At 39.6% G+C, this 21,396-nt stretch overlaps 1 protein-coding gene across 8 annotated transcripts in view; it reads left to right on the forward strand.

Moving 5' to 3' along the window:
• Positions 1-20,625, forward strand: part of EOGT (EGF domain specific O-linked N-acetylglucosamine transferase) — a 49,270-nt gene extending 28,645 nt beyond the window's left edge. For 7 of the 8 annotated variants that reach the window (XM_043979539.1, XM_043979540.1, XM_043979542.1 and 4 more), the window contains 8 exons: positions 1,632-1,724; positions 2,842-2,913; positions 3,062-3,148; positions 3,828-3,896; positions 8,248-8,309; positions 9,754-9,873; positions 11,927-12,029; positions 16,573-20,625. In XM_043979539.1, the coding sequence (XP_043835474.1) occupies positions 1,632-1,724; positions 2,842-2,913; positions 3,062-3,148; positions 3,828-3,896; positions 8,248-8,309; positions 9,754-9,873; positions 11,927-12,029; positions 16,573-16,719 (753 nt within the window). In that variant the 3' untranslated portion in view covers positions 16,720-20,625. The remainder of the gene's footprint in view (positions 1-1,631; positions 1,725-2,841; positions 2,914-3,061; positions 3,149-3,827; positions 3,897-8,247; positions 8,310-9,753; positions 9,874-11,926; positions 12,030-16,572) is intronic. The other variant, XM_043979543.1, reaches the window with a different exon arrangement.
• Positions 20,626-21,396: the final 771 nt, after the last annotated feature.

Consider the following 21,396-nt stretch of genomic DNA (forward strand, 5'->3'; position numbering starts at 1 on the left):
GCTTGCAACGGTTTTATAGGGAATTATGGGCAAGTTACCCATCAATCATTGATGAAGTTAATATCACAGACTTCATATAGCTTGTATTTATGATATTACAGTGTTTCAATGACTCATGGGATTCTCTTACTATGAGATTCCTTTTCTAAAAGTAACAGAATTAAACAAGTTAGCCATCAATCATTGATGAGGTTAATATCACAGGCTTCATATAGGTTATATTTATGACATTAAAGTATTTCAATGACTTGTTGTGGGATTCTTCTACTATGAGATTCCTTTTCTAAAAGTAAGGGAATTAGTTAAATTACCCATCAATCATTGATGAGGTTAATATCACAGACTTGATATGTTATATTTATGACATTACAGTGTTTCAATGCCTCGTGGGAATCTCTTACTGGTAAGCTCCTCATGGAGTCTAGAGCCCACTTGGGTGATATTGTAAACAAATAATAGATAACGATAATGAGAAAACTGGCATTTTTTAGACCAAGAGCCAGTGTTGTGTAGTGGCCAAAGATCTGGCCTCAGAGTTAGAAAGCTGCTTCTCACACATGCTGCATGTCTGACCCTGGGCACATCATTTACCTCTCAGCTTCCTGGCAACTCTTTAAGGCTGTAAGATTCAGGTGCTGCCCTTTATCGGTGGAGAGTTTTGTCATGGAGAGTTACCTATGCTAATGATTTCATAGATCCAGGACAGGAAAAAAAAAAAGCATCTAACACATTCAAAGCCCTTTACATACTAGTCCTCCTATTATCTCATTTGAGTCTCACAACATTCCTGTGTATTGGGTACCTCAGGTGCCATCATCCCTAGTTTACAGAAGAGAAAATTGAGACTTGGAGAAGTTAAATAATTTATCCATGGTCACACCATTAATAAATGTCAGAGACAGGATTTGAACCTCTGACTTCATGATTCCGAGCTTGACTACAAGGCCAACAGTCTACATACCACCTTGGCTTTCCTTCAGTTATGTTGTAAGTGTGCAGCACTACCTTCTTCACGAAGCTGTCTCTGGTCCCATTAACCCTCATTGTTTGTGTTAGAGTTCCCAAATCCATGTTGTATTAATTTTGTCTCTGTTCTCTCCTGTAGACAGCCGTAAGTGTACATGCTGTCTCCTGTATTAGGATGTAAGTTCCCAGAGGGCAGGAGCACCTTCCCTTTGTCATTGTAGCCCAAGTGCCAAGCACAAGGCTTGACATTTAATAGGTGCTTGTCGGATGCTTGATTATGATTCACGGGGAAAACAAACGCCAAGATGAAATATTGTGAATCTTGCCAAGTGGGCTTGGCAAGCAAGGTGATAGATATGTAGCAGCTAAGGAGACTGCTTTTGTGGCTGAAATATTGCTTCTGAGATGATTCACTAAGGCAAAGGGGATGGACACTTCTCAGGTCTTTGTTTTTCCCTGAGTATAAAGATCGGTTCTGTGGTTAAGTGTTTTAACTGGCCCTTCCTTTATATATGCTTGACTACTTTGGGTCATTGAATGGACAATGTTAAGTGTCTGGGTGACCACTTGTTCAGCCTCTTTGAAAAATCCAGATTTTCCACCAGACTCCAAATTCTTCTGTTACACTTATGTGTGCATGTTTGTTTTTGTTTCTACATTTTCAGAGCTCCTATGGATATGGGGACTTGTTCAGTGAGACTTGGAAGGCGTTCACTGACCATGACATCATCCATTTGAAAGTGTATGACTCAAAAACGGTACTGGAAACTTTAGATAGATGTGTCATAGGCACATGATTTACCTGTATTCTTCTTCTTCTTCTTCTTTTTTTTTTTTTTTTGGCAGGGCAATGAGGGTTAAATGACAACTTGCCCAGGGTCACACAGCTAGTAATTGTCAAGTATCTGAGGTCAGATTTGAACTCAGGTCCTCCTGAATCCAGGGCTGGTGCTCTATCCACTGCGCCACCTAGCTGCCCCCTAGCTATAAGATAAGGACATAAAATTGTTTTTGGTAGAGATTTCTACTCTATCATTACAATTTTAAAAATAGAATATTGCCACTTATTGATATTGAAAAATGTCTTTTAGAAAGAGTCAGCTCTTTATAATTTCATAACATTCACTTTCAAAGAAATATGAAAAGAAACCCCCACCCCCCATCTCCTGCTCTTTTGCAGAGCCAGGGAACATTGTATTGAACATCAGTTTTTTAATGTGTTGATTAGTTTTATTGAATTTTTTTCTCTCTTTACATTTAAACAAAGACTTTGTTAGAAGGGATAGCTCTGTAGGAGGGGGGTTGGGAAGAGATATAGGAGGAAATGTAGGTGATAGAAAAACAAAAGATATTAATAAAACCTATTTAAAAGTGTCATCTGGAGGTCAGGAAACAGTCTTGGAGGGCAGGGAAGTGCAATGGAAAGGGAGCTAAATTTGGAGGCAAAGGGCATGGGTTCAAATTTTGGTGCTGCCACTTAATAGTTATCTGACCTTTCATAAATCATTAATCTCTACGCTAAAATTCCTAGGGAAGGTGTTGGGCTAGATTGCTTCTGAAGTCTCTTCAAGCTCCAAGCCCATGATCTTATCATCCTTTGGGATAAAATTCTGATTTCTCTTATACAAACATTTACATATATCTATATTATTCAGACTGTCTGCATGTACATATATGTACACACACATGTATGTACACACACATTATACATGTGTATGTATGCACACATATATTATATATATAGTATATATACATTATATTTAACAAAATAAATAACAATACAGTGCAACATAGGTAATACTAATTTGTAATTTTCTAAATCGCTGTGTGGCCTCCTATAAGGCTTGACACCATGGGTACAACCTTTTTTTCCAGGTCTGTTTCAGGGAAACTGTCTTTTCCTTACTTCCCCGAATGAGATATGGATTGTTTTACAACACACCACTGGTGAGTATTTTGGAATAACTGGGTATATAAATTGATACAGTTGGGATTTAGTTCTTGGCAACTTTCAAGATGTAGGTTATGGGCCAACAAAACCAACTTTTGGGAATAGGGCCGAGTTAGAGTGTGACATTTGTGATTTTGATTTCAGATCTCAGGCTGCCAAAATACTGGATTATTTCGCGCTTTTTCCCAGCACGTGTTGCACAGACTGAACATCACATGGGACGGACCACAGGTGACCTATATATTGTGTGTCCTGAGCTTGACCTTTTTCCTTGCTGTCCGTTAAAACCAATAAACAGAAGAAAATCTGTTTCTTCTTTTTTCCCCTGATTTGAGAGGGTTGAGCATCAAAAGTTCGACTCCATGGAATGGTTGAGCCAACCAGGCATGTGTGTCTTGGAGAGAAGAAAGCAAATTCTCCCTCCGTTGGCCTCCCTTACTTCTTTAACCATTGACTAAATTCAATAAAATAGATAAGAATGGTGTAAAAGGAAGAAAGATTGTAAGCTTCTCTTAGAATGTAAGCTTCCTGAAGGCAGGATGCTTTTGATTTTACTTTGCACTTGTAATGTCTTTACAATGCCTGGCACATACAGTGGTGAGCCCTGACTAAGTGCTTGGGGAATTGACAGGCTCTGTACACTAGCTATGGTGGGAGTGTTTTGTGTTCACCATGGGCCCTGGTTGGCTAATGATCCAGATGAAAAGGATGTTTAGAGAATCCTGATCAAAGAATTTTCACGATTGTATCCAGTTTAGTGGGTTTCTTTATTGAGAGCGGTCTGCAGGTTTTTACATGAGATGTCTCCAAAGCCTTAGGTATTAATGATTTAATCCGCACTAAGACTTTTGGGACACCCTGTCTATCCAGTCACATGACAGCGTAATTTGCCTTTTCTCTTTGAATGCAGGATGGAAAAATCCGTGTCACCATCCTTGCTCGAAGTACAGAATATCGGAAGATATTGAACCAGAACGAGGTTGGTTTTTGCTGAATATTTTGATTATTGCCACTTTGGATTTACTTTGTAGTTCCTTTTCATATTGCAAAAAAGTTTTTACTTTAATTCGTAGCTTTCACAAGCAGAATAGAGTGAGCAAGAAGACGAAGACCTGATTTCAAATCTGGCTAACTTGGGGGGCAGCTTGGTGGCTCAGTGGATAAAGCACCAGCCCTGGAGTCAGGAGGACCTTAGTTCAAATCCGACCTCAGACACTTGACATGCACTAGCTGTGTGAGCTGGGGCAAGTCACTTAACCCTCATTGTCCCGAAAAAAACAAAGAAACAAACCCCAAAACACATCAAATCTGGCTACATTTTTGATCCTGGGCAAATCAGTTCACTGCTCTGTCTCAGTTTCCTCATCTGCCAAATGAGGATGCTAACGGCTCCTACCTCCCAGAGTTGTGGTGACATGCTCTGCAAACCATAAAGCTTGATTAATTCCTGGTAGTCGGCCCCCTACCCAAGACCCAGTGAACTTTGCTCTTTTGAGGATTGATTTCCATATGAATAATCTCAGAGAAGCCCTTTGGCTGAGGTGGCCAGAGAGCTGGCCTTGGAATCCAGAAGATCTGGGGTCAAATCCTGGCCCAGTGACCCTCACGTCAGACAGCTCTTTGGGACCATAAGGGAAAGAGGAGGTGCTGCTTTGTCTCAGTAGAGGAGACTTCCCTGGACCAATGAAAGAAACCAAAGCATAGTTCCAGCATTAGAAGGCATCTCAGAGGTCACCTAGTCAAGCCCTCTCCCTTGCAGTTTTTTTTTTTTAGTGAGGCAATTAGGGTTAAGTGACTTGCCCAGGGTCACACAGCTAGTAAGTGTTAAGTGTCTGAGGCTGGATTTGAACTCAGGTACTCCTGACTGCAGGGCTGGTGCTCTATCCACTGCGCCACCTAGCTGCCCTCCAGAGAGATTTTTACCCAAGGGATTTACCCAAGGCCACACAGGTAGTGAGCTTCAGAGGGAGGATTTGAACCCAGCTCCTCTGACTCCAGAGTGGCTTTCCTCTGTACCATGGCTTCCTGTGAGATTGTTATTTGTAGGTATATTGGTCAAAAATGGGCAAAGCTCATGAAAATCAATAAAAAATCACAATGGACTGGACTGGAGCTGAGAGCTCTGTTATTTTACCCTCAGATGTATGCTGTCTCATACCACACTGATAGGCAATACAGTAGGAAGATGCCTGGTGCATTTGGGAGGATACTAACTTTTTAAATTGAATTTTTTTTTCAAATAACAACAATCCATTCTCTCTCTCTCTCTCCCCCTCTGTCCCTCCCGCCCTCCCTTCCTTCCTCCCTCCCTCTCCCCGTCCTTCCCTCCCATCGCCTCCATTTCCATCAGAAATAAAAATAAAAATAAAACCCTTTTCACTAATAAGCATAGTTAAGCCGAACTAATTCCTGTATTGACCCTGTCTAAGAAACATGACTCAGTCTGCACTCTGAGCCTATCGGATTTCTAAGTCTTTCAAAGTTATTTATCTCTGTACAGCTTTTGTCAAGCATAAATTGGTTTTTTGTTTCTGCTTGCCTCATTTTGCATCAGTTCATACAAGTCCTCTTTGGGAGACTAATTGCCATGGTATGGTACCTAGGTGGCACAAAGTCCCAGGCTGAGAGGAAAGAGTGTGTCATTTACTATGTGGTGTAGGACTGTTGGAGAGACACATCCACTCTGGTTTTCAGATCTCTCACTGGCTCACATGCCCTGTTAGAAAGAGAAGTAGAGTTGCCCTCTGGGAGATACTGGGACACAGCAGGCCTCTTGGGGTATAAAATGTTGCTCAGAGTATCCCTTCTCTGGTGGGTGTGTGCAGAGCGTGTATGACGGCTGCCATATTGCAGATCACAAGCATGTGACAGCCAAGATGGACGTGAGAAATGGTATCATCAAGGAATAGAGTAGCAAGGGCAACTTCCCAACAGTAGATAGGCCCTTGATATTCAGAATCAAAGTGGCCATTCTTTGGGCCAGCCTCATAAATGAGAGGTAGGTTTGGAGGCAGCACCAGGCTGCTGGAAGGAAAGTAGAGAGTTCGGTATTGTGCCAAAAAATAGTGGATCCTGTGCCAGGCTTTTTTTTTTCTTCCTTACTTTATAATTATATATCCTTCCTCTTCTTCTTTACCCAATAGGCAATTTCTTGTCATAATAAAAGAGAGGGAAGAAGGAAAACCCAGGGAATACAGTGATAAGATTGCTTGATTTGAGTCAGAGGATTTGGCTTTGAATTCCAACTCTACCCCTTACTACTTCTGTGACCTTGGGCAAATAATCGCTTTGGGCCTTGATTTCCTAAATAAAATGAGAGGTTCTTCAGCTGGAGTTTGCAAACTTATTTAAATTGTTGTTTGATATGTCTCACTCTTCGTGACCCCTTTTTCTTGTCAAAGATCCTGGTGTGGTTTGCCATCTCCTTCTCCAGCTCATTTTACAGATGGAGAAAGTCAGGTAAACAGGGTTAAGTGATTTGCCCAGGGTCACACAGCTAGTAAGTGTCTGAGGCTGGATTTAAACTCAGGTGTCCCTGACTCTAATCCTGGACATCTAGCCACTGTGCTGCCTAGCAGCCCATTTTGATAACTATTTCAGTATAATTGCTTTCCTTCGTAATCCTATGTATCTTATTTTATACATTTAAAAACATTATTTTGAGAAGAAGTTCACAACACAAAAAAAGATGAAGAATCCCTGGCTTTGATGATTTCTAAATTCCTTTCCATGTCTAATCTGTGATTTTATCATCCCATGATAGCTGATCTTATAAAAACAGTTCAGTGAGATTAACCAACATATCAATCTAATCTGACAGTACAGGCAATGTTCCACACCCGTAGACCCCCACCTTGGTCACCAAGGTTTTCAGATACATTCTTTCCCATCTGAGTTCAAGGGTGAAATTTGCTCTTTCAGTTACAGATTTTATGCCTGATATGATGTGACCATATTCCTTTTAAGGAATAGACTCCATGAAAAGCTAGCTGGTGGGTACTCATTGTTGGATTTGTAAATTAATGATAAAGCCCACATGTACTAATCAAATTATTTTTATTTATTTATTTATTTTGGTGAGGCAATTGGGGTTAAGTGACTTGCCCAGGATCACACAGCTAGTGTCAATTGTCTAAGGCCATTTGAACTCAGGTCCTCCTGAATCCAGGTCCGGTGCTCTATCCACTGTGCCACCTAGCTGCCCCAAATTATTTTTAAATGATATTACATCCTTCCTCAGGGTTTGGGAAAGGATACATTTTTTGTTGTTGTTGTTGTTTTTTTGTGGGGCAATGAGGGTTAAGTGGCTTGCCCAAGGTCACACAGCTAGTAAGTGTCAGGTGTCTGAGGCCGTATTTGAACTCAGGTCCTCCTGAATACAGGGCCGGTGCTTTATCCACTGTGCCACCTAGCTGCCCCGAAAGGATACATTTTTGATGATGCCCTCCATGGTATGATTGGAAAAAAGGATTATAGTATCACCATTTTAGAGTTGAAAGGGACCATAGAGGTTATCTAGTGAAACCTTCTTATTTTATAGCTGGGGAAACTAAGACCCACAGGGACTAAGGGTCTTCGCTAGGTCACAGAAGGAGTGAATGGAAGTAGGAGAATTTGTATTAAGGGCCCACATCTCCATGTTCAGCATGATTCCCAGGGAAACACTCTACTTTCCAAACAAGTACATTTCCAGTTGGAAGCTCTAGGGCCTGGGGTTCCTTCTAAGCTGCCATCTTTGATTTAAAGCTCAAACCTGATTAATTCTCCTGTAGAAAGGGAAACTCAAATTCTCCCACTCATCCAGGCCTCCTTTAGCTCTGATGGAAATGGTAAATTCATGAAAATCTTGGAGCTGTCCAAGAAGGAAAACTGTCTTGTGAGCATTTGAGGGGGGAGGGGGGGCGGCGGCGGAGGAGAATCGTTTCTGTCCCCTCTTGTCACTGGTACAATCCTGTAATATGTTACAGAAAACCTGCTAATTCAGGGCTCTTGTCATTCACTCTTACCAGATGGGAAGTGATTTATAAGTCAAGGCAACATCACTGTGGTTTTAGTGGGATGAGACCCAGCAACCTCCTTTTGTTAATGGTATAAATGTTTCAATCTAAAAAGCATTCACAGGGTTTCCCCAGGAAAGAACGCCCTTGGCTTGCATTTTCAGATGGCAGGTTAACATTTCTAGTGCTGGGGAACATCCTGAATCTTAGCCCTCGGGAGCTCTTTTTACATAAAGATACAGCAGGTGATTTTAGCTTTGATAACTTTTTGGGATGGTGAGGAAGGAGATGGGAGAAGGCATTTCTGATCTAAATGTTTCTCTTTCTCCCTAGCTTGTAAATGCATTGAAGACTGTGTCTGCGTTTGAGGTCCGAATAGTGGATTACAAATACAAGTAAGTATGGAGCTGTCCTTTATGCTTGTGCTGACTTGCATTTGGACTTCATTAATGGGGAGCCAGGGTTTCTTAGCCTGATGTCTCCTGTAGACAGGAATCATTAATTTTTCAAGTGTTCATGGAAAGCAGATTTGCATTGGGATTTTAAATCCATCCTGCCTAAGGTCTAAAGAACCTTTAATCTTAGTCACATGGTGACGTTCACACCTATCACACACATGTCTCAGTGAATACCACTGGGTTGGGGTGTTGCCACAGAGGCTAGAAATGTGTGGGCATTACTTTAAGAATGATTTAAAAAACCCAAGTATTTATTACCTATCTCCTATGTACCAGGCACTGAAAACTGAGAGAAATGATTATTTCTCTCTTGTATTAAAAACCAATGATTGAATTAGGACCAAGGTTTTCCCCCTTTTCTACTTCCTGATTCAGAAACCAGCCCCTATAAGTTATTCAGGCAGGCAGCCTTTGAAGTGCAGGACTCATAATGAGAGGGAAAACAAATCTGTTCAAAAGGTAAGGAAGTTTTAGTTTGGCTTAATTGATGGATTCTGGCCCATTGTGTTTTACTAAGAAAGGTCTGGGGAAAAGTGGATTCTCCCTTTTGTTTAGATTGCCCTAGGAAAAAGGTGAAATGGGTATAGATAAATCTCTTTCACCAAAACTGAGTGATCAGAGTCACCGTCCCCCCCCCAGACCCTCATTAGAATAAACCCACCTCTCATTATAATATTCATTCTCTTGTTACTTATTAACCAATCAGAGTTGATTGCCACCTTCGGGAACATCCACTCTTCCAAGGACATATAAGAGTTGAGTGGGTTCTGTGAGGGGTCTTTGGCATTTGAGAGTGTCACTGACCCCTTTTGTTAATCATTTGCTAGCATGATTAAGAAAATGATTAATTACCCAGAAACAATGTCTCCTGAACTTTTTATATGTTACACGATACCGACAAAAATGAAAAAACAGGTCCCCTGTCCTCAAAGAGCTTACATTGCCCTGGATAGATATCATATGAAGCCCGACTCAGTGTGAGTGAAACATTATACATCAAAGGAAAATCATAAGGAAATATACTAATGTTTCTCTGCTGAAACCTGGGTGTGGAAGTCTTGCTCTGGTCACTTGTGTTGGGGTTTCTGCTCAGTCAGTCAGTCAGTCAGTCAGTCAGTCAGTCAGTCAATGGATGCGCTTATTTAAATGCCTACCTGGTGCTTGGCTTTGTGCCAAGTGCCAGGAGATACAGATACCAAGAATGAAACAATCCCTTGTCCCTTCCTGCCTTGCACATACTGGGAACCTAATCAATGCTTATTGAATAGAATTTTACAACCTGACAGAAGATGGTGCAAGAATTTTTTTATATTCCAGGTGTAACTGAACTCTAACTTCTTTTCTCCCTACATTGTTCTCATGGTGTTCCTCTTACCTGTAGGGAGATTGGCTTTTTGGAACAACTGAAGATTACGCACAATACAGACATATTTATCGGCATGCATGGAGCTGGCCTGACTCATTTGCTCTTCCTCCCAGACTGGGCTGTGATTTTCGAACTGTAAGTTGGAGGGACTACTTGGTTGGGTCCAGTCTTGGTTTCTAATGCTAGGCTCCAGTGTTGTTATATGATGTCTTCATATGAGGATGTCTTTGACAAGTAGAGAAACTCAATGCTCACCCATGGAGAAGTCCTTTTTAAATCCAAGGTCACCCAGTGAGTCAGTCATGAGGAAGAATAAAAGAGGGCCTCAGGGCTCTTAGTAATTCACCACTGTCGTTTTATGTTCTGCTGCTTACCACCCATCAGTGCTATTTTTTACATTTATCCACTTCGTTTTACAGAGGCATCGTGATATAGTTGATAGATTATTGGACTAGAAATCAGGAAGACCTGCTTTCAGATTCCCTCCTCTGACACTTGTTAGCTGGATGATTTGGGGAAAGTGATTTCCCCTCTAAGGGCCTCCGTTTTCTAATCTATAAAATGAGGGGATTGGACTCCATCCCCATTCTAGGTCTGGGATCATAGTAGGGATTCATTCTTAGAATAATTACAGTCAGTGGTTGGGTGGTAAATTCTTTTTTTTTTTTTTATGAGATATTTTATTTTTTCCGTTACATGTAAAGATAGTTCTCAACTTTTGTTTATACATGCTTTACAATTTCAGATTTTTCTCCCTCCCTCCCCTCCCTCCCCCCTCCCCTAGACAGCAGGTAATCTGATATAGGTTATATCTATATATCTCTATACATATACATATAGATATATATATATATACACACATATATATACACATAATAACATTAATCCTATTTCTGCATTAATCCTGTTACAAGAGAAAGAATCAGAGCAGTGATGCAAAACCTCAAAATGGAAAAAAAAACAACAGCACCCAAAACAAAAGAAATAATATGGTTCAATCAGCATCTATACTCCACAGTTCTTTCTTTCTTTCTTTTTCTTGGATTTGGAGATCCTCTTCTATCATGAGTTCCCTGGAACTCTTCTGTACCATTGCATTGGTGAGAAGAATATAGTCCATCACAGTAGGTCAACACTCAATGTTGATGATACTGTGTACAATGTTCTTCTGGTTCTGCTCATCTCACTCATCATCAGCTCACGTAAGACCCTCCAGGTTTCTCTGAACTCTTCCTGCTCATCATTTCTTACAGCACAATAGTATTCCATTGTATTCATATAGGGTGGTAAATTCTTAAGGGAAAAATACCATAGGTTCTCAATGGTCAGATTCCAGTGCAAATTATTTTATAAGTTCTTTCAATCTTACACGTGAATTGGGTTAGCTACATGGTTATTATTGGGTCTCAAGATCATAGCCCTAGAACTGGAAGTGATTCCAGAGACATCTAGTCCAATTCCCTCATTTTACAAATGAGGAAACTGAGGCCCAGGGAGTTTGTGTCTTGTCCAAGATCACCCAGGTAGTGTCAGAGGTGGGATTTGAACCCAGAGCCTTTGGATTTTGAACCATTGCTATTTTCACTGTACCACATGCTGTAACTTTCCTGCCAGTTGCAGAGCTCTTGACATCTGTGTGAAATATCTAGATAACTCAAGCAGATTATCTGGTTCACAATTATGTGGTTCATTGCCTCTGCTCTTCATTTCTCTGCTGTGACTTGATAATAATCAAGACAACTGATATTTATAGAGTACTTTCAAGTTTACAAAGTACTTTTCCAAACATGATCTTGGTTGAACTTCACAGCAGTAAAGGAATTAGTCCCAATTTACAGATGAGGAAACTGGGACTGAGAGGCTGACAGACTTCCCCAGGGTCACAAAGCTAGTTAGTGTCAGAGATGGATCCAGTGTTCTACCTATTACCCCAGGCCTCATCTCTTAATAAATATGACACTAGTATTCATTCACTTATTTTTTTAGCATCCTTACCTTAAAGACAAACCAAACGATCCATTTCTGGTGACCTTTCAAAAATGATTTTCCTTTTTCCTTATTGTTTGTGCTCCAAAATTTGTCTTTTTCAGAGAGGCTTTTAAATTTTCTTAGGAACTGTTTTCAGGTAGCTGGATGATAAAGAAAGACTTAATGGGAACATCATTTATGAACATCTTTGTGTCTCTAGGTACAACTGTGAGGATGAACGCTGTTATTTGGACCTAGCCAGGCTGAGGGGGATTCACTATGTCACCTGGAAGAAAAAGAGCAAAGTCTTCCCTCAAGATAAGGTAAATCCTGCCCATCTCATAGTCTTGTTTTTAATTTGACAAAAATGTTAGGCTTGGGGGCAGCTAGTGGCGCAGTGGATAAAGCACCGGCCCTGGAGTCAGGAGGACCTGAGTTCAAATCCAGCCTCAGACACTTGACACTTACTAGCTGTGTGACCCTGGGCAAGTCACTTAACCCTCCTTGCCCTGCAAAACAAAACAAAACAAAACAAACAAAAAAATGTTAGGCTCTCCTCCATAATAAAGAAAAAAGGAAGCCTTTTATTAAGTGCCTACCATGAGTTAGGCACTGTGTTAAGTACTTTACAAATAACATCTCATTTGATCTTCAAAACAACTCTGGGAGGAAGGTGCTCTAATTATTCCCATTTTAAAGTTGAGGAAACTGAAGCAGACAGAAGTCAAATGACTTGCTCAGGGTCACACACCTGGTAAGTATCTGAGGCCAGATTTGAATCCAGTTTTTCCTGACTTCAGACCCAGCACTTTCTTCACTCAACCACCTAGCTGCTTCAGTAAGAACAATATTTCAGTAGCTTCTGTGATGAAATAATGGGATTTAGCAGATACTCAAAGACCCACCTGGAGATTAATCTAGACTGAATCAAGTGAGAGTGATTGACTGCTGATTAGCCTACTTCAAGTTAACTGGATTGTGATCACACCTGGCTATCCCTTAAGAAGGTATTGTTGGGGGCAGCTAGGTAGAGCACTGGCCCTGGATTCAGGAGTACCTGAGTTCAAATCCGGCCTCAGACACTTGACACTTACTAGCTGTGTGACCCTGGGCAAGTCACTTAACCCCCATTGCCCTGCAAAAAAACCCCAAAAAACAAACAAAGAAGGTATTGTTTTCAGAAGCTAAACTGTGAACTCAACTTGAGAACACCTTCAAAACCAATGGATTTGGACGACACTAACCAATCAGTTTGAAGCAGTGTGTAAGGATTGCCTCTGTTCCAGACCTATAAAAAGCTTCCACAATCAGCTTGCTGGAGGGTTCCTGATTAAAGCAGGCTTGTGGCAGAGGACTTGAGGAAGAACCCAACCAGGCTGGAACTCTAGGCTAGATAGACCTTTTCTTAACTTTCTGAACTCCTTGTGAATACCTGTATGCTTTAATAAATGTTTAATGCCCAAAGACTGGTGCTAAAGCTTCTAACTTAAGGTGACCTCAATTTAGATTTTAAACATCACACTTTTCAAAGACTCTACATTGTAGGTCTTGATGCCTGCAATCTTTTTTTTTTTTTTTTTTAGTAAGGCAATTGGGGTTAAGTGACTTGCCCAGGGTCACACAGCTAGTAAGTGTTAAGTGTCTGAGGTTGGATTTGAACTCAGATACTCCTGAATCCAGGGCCGGTGCTCTATCCACTGTGCCATCTAGCTGCCCCATCTGCAATCTCTTTAGGGAATAGACTGTACTACACTACACTTACTGGGTGAGACTGTTCCTCTTCTGAACCTCTCTCCTCTCTTTCTGGATGAAACCCCTTCTCTGTTCCTATTAGGTCTCTAACGCAGTCTTTAGCTCTTTTAGCAAGTTGGCAGCCTTAAAAGCTTGGGGTATCCTGACACTCTTTAAGTAAAAAGCAATTCCCTTTAATCCTGAAACCCTTAAAGCTATTCGGGATTTGCTTTTAATAGGGTCTGGGGGAATTTCCTCCCCTGGAGCAATAGAAAGTTTTAAAGGGCAACATAGGCAAGTCTTTCCGGGGTTTCCTCTCTCTTTTAAGCTATAGAGGGAAGATGTCAGGTCAACTCTTGACTCACAATGAAGGATTATACTTTCATCCAGTCAGCTCTTTGAACTAGCAGAGTTAGAGTTATCCTCCAGTCACATCAGGTCCCTGAGTCCACCACAAAACTCCTCTCTACCCTGCTTAACTACTGTTAGACTCTTGGCTCATTGGCTTCTCATCATGATGTCTTGACTTATTCTCTCATCGTCATCTCTTATTTTCCCAGCTTCTATGGTAGCTAGCTCCTGATTTGGTCTCTGATTTCTAGCCCCATTCATCTTCTAATGACTCAAAGCAGGAGTCTCTTCATGAATAGGGAGTGACCCATCCCTAACAGCTTGAGAAATTAAAATTCTACATTTCTGTCAGATGACACAGTGATTACATAATCATCCCATAGTCCCAGAACAGATCTTTGATCCAGAGTTTTCCAGCAATAAACATCATAGTCCCAAAAAGTCAGCTTCAAATCAGCTGCTGGGAAATGCGTACACTGGGGCCATCTTTACAATCAGTCAGGTCTTGCTTTCACCCAGTTTTCTCAGAATTCTCTCCTCAGCAACACCATCCCCCCTACCTCTTCTCCCCCCCCCCCAGGGGTTGCTTTCCTTTCTGGTTATTTCAGCACAGTCTATGTTTCTCCCCCAGCCATGTTTCTTTGTGTTTCACACAAAATGTTCTTTTTTTCCCCATTGCCCCTTTCAGCCAATAAAATGTCCACCTCAGAAAGGGGCAGCATCTTGCATTGGGCTTTGTATCTTTAGCACCTGGTTTAGTCCTTTATACTAACAGCGCTTGATATAGGTTTGCTGAGTGGGGCAGGTAGGTTGTGCAGTGGATAGAGCCCCGGCCCTGTATTCAGGAGGACCTGAGTTCAAATATGGCCTCAGACACTTAACACTTACTAGCTGTGTGACCCTGGGCAAGTCACTTAACCCCCATTGCCTCACCAAAAAAAAAAAAAGAAAGAAAGAAAGAAAGAAAATGTTTACTGAGTTATATAATTCTAATAACCAAGCCTGGTCCTGAATAAGAGATATGAGGTAGGGGACCTCGCATAAGCTGTCAGATTTAGATGATATTTTCGTTAGTGTTCCCGAATTGCATTGCTCCCTCTCCTTTCTTTCTTTTTAACTTTAACCCTAATATAGAATGTAGATTGTGCTTTATATGGTAAAAATGAAAACTTTTGCTAGATAAGTAGCAATATTTTAGTTAGGTTTTCCCTTCAGAATGAAACAAAACAACTTGTAAAGTAGTTATTTTTTTAAAAAAATGATCTGGGCTCTCTTGTTTCCTTTTCTTTGGGTAGGGGAGGGAGGAAAGATTTATTGAGAAATGAAGGTAATGTAAAGAAAAGGATAATACTTTAAAAAAAATAATAGGCTGAGTATTGGGACTGGACATGTATTTTCACACATGTAGGGAATTCCTTGTTGAAGAAACTCATCAGACACATGCAAGTTGGCCTCTTCTCTGTAAATAGCCTTACGGAGTTACCTCAAGCACTGAGATTTGCCCAGGGTTACACAGAAAATAGGCGTCAGAGTCAGGATTTGAACACATGTCTTGGCTTTGAGGCCAGTTCTCTAACTACTATACCATGCTGGAAAAATTGAATTTCATTAGCCCCTTTTCCCTCAAAACATCCAGTTGATTTTGTTCAATTTTTGAAGGCTGTATTGAACAACTGCTAAGTTTCAGGCTTTGGGTTAGGTTTGGGTGACAAAGACAACAATGAAACAGTCCCCGCTCTCAAGGGTTTCACATTTGATTTTAGGGAAGTGCTATTTATCCAGACAATGGGATAGGAAGATCCTATGAGTTCATTGGTGCAGTGAACCCCCAGATGAGGAAATTTTCTCCACTGATACAGCTTAGCACTTTCTCACAGCAATGATATGGTCCCTTATCCATACGGAAGGATGCCTGGGGATCACATATTGACTTGGTTTAAAAATGTTATATCATTCATGTTTTATTGTATTTTTATTTATCTTGTTGAATATTTCCCAATTACAGTTTATTTTATTTTATTTTATTTTTGTGTGGCAATGAGGGTTAAGTGACTTGCCCAGGGTCACATAGCTAGTGTCAAGTGTCTGAGGCTGGATTTGAACTCAGGTCCTCCTGAATCCAGGGCCAGTGCTTTATCCACCGTGCCACCTAGCTGTTCTCCACCCCCCAACCACCCCCCTTACATTTTAATCTGGTTCAGACTGCACTCCCACTGGGATCCAGAAGTGTGTTTCAAATCTCTTAAGAGGGTTGCCTAGAACAGAGGTGCTGCGAATGTTTAACAAAATAAATAAAAATATGATGCAACATAGATGCTAATTTGTGGTTTTCTAAGCCAATATGCGGGCTGCAGGGATCATTTCTATTTGAGTTTGCCTAGAACACTAAAAAGTTAAGTGACCTGCTAAGGGTCGCACACATGTTAGAGGTGGGACCTGGCTGTGAGGCTCTCTCTATTCCTGATGCCAGTCTTCTTCTTACATATATATATGTGTGTATGTAGACATACCCATGTATATGGGTATATTATGTATATATACACATAATATACATAATATATATAAATGAAGCCAACGAATAAGCAAACAAATAATTTGTTGGATTGAATTATTACCTCCATGCCAATAAGCTAACTTTCTGGACCCTGCTAGTTTAGAAAGAGCCATAAATTAGTTACCAGCAAATTAAAATAGCCAGTGACAGAACTGTATATTTTCCTTCCCCCATGGGAAGTAAAGACCTAAGGAACATTCTTTGTTCACAAATGTTTTCTGTTTCTGCAGGGTCACCACCCAACTCTAGGAGAGCACCCCAAGTTTACAAACTATTCTTTTGATGTAGAAGAATTTATGTCTATCGTCCTCTTGGCTGCAGATCATGTCTCTCAACACCCAAAGTGGCCATTTAAGAAAAAACATGATGAACTATGAAAAAGAAATGTCAATTTTTTCCCCACCCCATCAATTTCACCGGAGTGGAATGGAAACCAACAAAATTTAAATACTTGAGCACCCAAGCTCACTAATTTTTTAAACCAAAAAAGTGCCAAGTTTATACCAAAATGGACATCTAGAATGTCGAAGTGTTTGGACTATGGTCTTTCTTGACCGATCTTTCTGATTTCTATATTGTTGCTATTTATCAAGATGGTTAAGACTTTTGCACTGATCATTTTAATTCTTCCATTTTGTAAATGTCTTCAGGCTCATAAGAATGGTCAATTTTTTTGGTTAGTGATAATGACAGTTTCATGGGTAAGTTACAGAGCATTCTGTCCTCAGAATCTGCCAAGTTTTTTTTTTTTTTTAGTTATTTTCAGTTTTATGATAGGATAGTGATTGTAATTTCAAACATCACTTTAGCTTATTTCTGATATATTTGGATTAATAGGACCATAGATTTAGAGCCCAAAGGAATCTTGGAGCCTATAGGAGGGACATGAATTCTGAGAACTCAGACACTTACAGAGAAGGAAACTTACAAGAGTAGGGAACTTGGAGTCCAACTTCAATCTAACAAAGAGAGTTGGTTTACAAGAGAATAATTCATTTTGCAAAAGAGAAAATTATGACCCAGTGAGGTTAAGAGAATTGCTTAGGATCAACAGCTTAACAAGGGTCTGGGGGCAGAATTTGAATTCAGGTCTTATTGAATCCAAATCTCTATCCACCATATCTTTAACAAAGAACTTGTTCTTCTTCCCCATAAACTAACCCTAACGTGGGACATGGGAAAAAATAGAATTTCAAGTATAATAAGACAATAATTCCTTCAACCTTAGTTTGATTTTTTCAGTCACCTAGTGGTGTCAAGTCTCCTGAGGTTAAATTGCATCCTATGCAATTGTGATGGAATGTATATTAACTAACAGGGGTCAACTTTTTTGTTTTTGTTTGTTTTTTGTTTTGTTTTGTTTTGCGGGGCAACAGGGGTTAAGTGACTTGCCCAGGGGTCACACAGCTAGTAAGTGTCAAGTGTCTGAATCTGGATTTGAACTCGGGTCTTCCTGAATCCAGGGCTGGTGCTTTATCCACTGCACCACCTAGCTGCCCTAGGGGTCAAGTTTTTAATGTGAACTATGCATTGTATGGCAAAGTATTTAATTTTTCTCGGTTAAGTAGCAATATTTTGGTTAACTTTTACCTTTAATGAGGGAAAATAACCCCCCCCATCTTGTAAATTGTCTCTTGTTAAAGATGGATTAGGTTCTGTTGTTGGGGTAGATAAACCCCTACTTCTCTGGCTCACCACCTCCATGGAAGGATCCAAGTTTTAGGCCCTCATATGTTTGTGTATTCAACCTGATTGTCAATGTCGAGCATCTTTTTTTTTTTAATTAAAAGAAGAAAGCATCTAGTAGATTAGAAGGTGCCACCATTATGAAAACAGGTAAGATCTTATTAAACTCTATCTACATATGGAAAAAGTATTAGGATCAACTCTGCTATTTATGCCTTTCTGGGATGCTTCATTTCTGTTGTTAGAATTCATTCTGTTGCAAGATGTGAAGTTTACAATTGCCTAAACACTTGCAGAGTTTAATTTCTGAGGCTCTCGACTGCCTTTTGTTAAATGACTGTAAGTGACTTCCTAGAAGTTAGGCCTATTAATTCTACTGCCTATGAGAATCCAGATGAATGGCTGTCGCACTGACTGATACACAGGTTGGTTTGGGCCCTAGAAAAATCCTGTTCTCAGAAACTTGGCTGATTGCAATGGATTTTCTAATCATGGTTGTTGCTGCTTTTCTATGTGCAGAATACCAAGGAATTATTCAGGAACACATGCTTCACAAAAGGGAAATGGAAAAACAAAGTCGCATTTTAGAGCAAGATCAAACATTTTAAATGCAGTATTTCTGTATTTGTGTTATTACCTCATTTTACAGATGTGTCTAGGACAATGCTGTTTTGTCAAATAGCATGAATTTCAGAACGTTTAGCTTTTTTTTAGAGGAGCTCTATATTATACTTTGCACATATTGTAGAGAGAATGGTAAATTTTATAGAAACAGGAGAATGCATCTGATAATTTTGTGGTTAACTTATCAGGCTTAAAAAAATAGGAGCTGTTCTAGCATTTGAAATTTTACAATTTTTCAAGTTTCAAAATTTTAAAATGAAAAGCCTGCTACTTTTATTGATCCAAATTATTGAGATAAACCTGTAAAAAGCCTGTGATGTCTTTTGCCCTTTTTTGGGGGGAGGGGGGAACATGCTTTTGAAATAAATACTTTTTTTTGTATTTTATTTTGAATGTCAGTTTTATTTTTAAAATTCTTTTTCTCTTTGAATATTATGAGCTTCTTTCCTTGGGAATCTTATTTAATTGGTTTGTGGCCCATAAACTTTGCCTTGCTCAAGAGACCTTGCTTTGAACAGCCAGCAAAGGAAAATACAACTTTCTCAGTGTTATTATGAAGTGACAAGAATACCTGAAATCTGGAGCCATTTTCTTTTCTATTACCATTGTGAGTGACATCAGAAAGTTGGGGTAACTTCACCATTTATATGACCTCCTTTGTATTTGTCTTTCCTAAGGATTGAATTTTGATTACAGTTGAATTCTGATTTTTTCTCAGCTATTTTCTGGAGATTAAAATAAGCACCTCACAGTTATGACTCATGGTGGTGGTGTGAGTCTGGCCAAGTCTCTTGACATGTCAGGGTCTTAACATATAGCTTTCTAAAACTGATGCTGATTATCATAGGTAAAACAACTGTATCTGAAACTCCCTGTGGGTATACCGAGGAAATCACAAATCTGGTCCCTATCCCCTCTCCCTTGGTGATATTATCTGAAAAAAGAATAAGGCTTCCAGACATATGTTAGAGGCAGCATGGCATGGTGGATGGGGGACTGGCTTTAAGCTTAGGAAAACCTGGGTTCAAATCCCATCTCTGATACATAATGGCTGGAGTCCTTTAACTTCCCAGTGCCCTAGGGAACTTTCTAAACCTCAAAGTGGCCAATGAACTGCTGATCTGTCTGGCTGAAAGGAGTTTCCATTTCCACACTGGGAGTCCACTATACTGATAGAGCCAGATGTCTCTTCTGCCTCCCCAAACAGAACAACATATATCATACATATAATATTATACCATACTACCACTTTATAATTGTTATACTATATCATATTATATCAGATATATGAAATAAAAACATACAAAATGACAGATGATGTTTTCCTGCACTTTACTAGATAAGGATTATTCAGTGAAAAAATTTATGAGAATCAAACTTCTAACTGGGCTGTATTTTCGCAATGGTGCTTTAGAAATTCCCAAAAGAAGGAGAAGTAGTGGTGGTGATAGTAATAGTAGTAGATGATTAATACTCATAGAAAACTCTTTTCCCATTAGTGCCAGTATCCCCTCCATTAGTATTAGTCACTACCCATCAATTGTCTTCTTATATGTGATTTTTATCCATGTTCTCTCATATGTCTTCTAGAAAGGGTGGGCCCAATCTGCTGGAAACCTTTGTTCGGTCTTTTGATATTCCATGGGAACCAAAGAAGCTTGAGGGTGAGGAGTGGGGATCTGTTACTCCATCCTCTTCCTACATTCCATCCCCTTTTATAATCACATATTTCTTGGGTCTCCATTTTTCCCCCTCGTGACAATTTTTACTGAATGTAATAATAAAGCTTTATTAAATTTTCTTTTTTATTATTCTGAACTTGACAAACACCGACCAATATGAACATCTCTACATCCAAAGAAAAGAAGCAAAAAGAGGGTTAGATACAAAACTGAAACCATTATACAAAGCTTGTTTTTTAAAGTATTATTAGATATGTTAATATCAAATATTAATAAAGATATTAAATTTAACATGGTAATTCCAACATTTCTTTGCTTCTCTCTGCCTCCCGAACTTCCTTCGACTCTCTTCTGTGCATTTTAAAATCACTTCATTGATTATTTTTCATCTTTTTTTTGGATACTACCATCATTCTTTCTCCCCATAAAGGTCCTCCTTTTCAAAAAGAAAAACTCTTCCTTAAAACAAACAAGCAGAGTTGAGCAAAATTGAGCATCTGAAAATGACAGACCTAGTAGTGGTATTTCTGGGTCAAAGTATGCACAATTCGGTGACTTTTTGGGTATGGTTCTCAATTGCTTTCTAGACCAGTAGTGTGCTTCTTCTCCCAAAGCCCTTCCAAGAGTTGTCAATTCCCTTTTTTGCCATATTTGCTAAAATGATGTGTGTGAGGTAGAGCCTCAAAAGTTGTTATAGTTTGCATTTGTCTTTTTTTTTTAATGTATAAGGTATTTTATGCATTTGTCTTTTTATTACTGATTTGGAACATTTTTAATAAGGCTGTTGATAACTCACATTTCTTTTTTCATATCCTTTAATTTTCTATTGGACAACAGTTTTTACTTACACATTTGTATCAATTCTCTTTACAGGGTATCCCCAAAGTTATTAATGATTAAAGCTTAAAACTGCACTAAGACATTTGGGATGGCCTTTGTATTTTAGATACGAGAACTTTATCAGAAAAGCTTGCTGAAACAAAGTTCTTCCCTCTCCCCACACACAACGAACTGTTTTCCTTCTATTTTTCTAAGTGATTCTACATAGCTTCAATCTCGAAA

Source organism: Dromiciops gliroides, chromosome 1 (genome assembly GCF_019393635.1).
Source record: "Dromiciops gliroides isolate mDroGli1 chromosome 1, mDroGli1.pri, whole genome shotgun sequence".
NCBI classification, from domain to species: domain Eukaryota; kingdom Metazoa; phylum Chordata; class Mammalia; order Microbiotheria; family Microbiotheriidae; genus Dromiciops; species Dromiciops gliroides.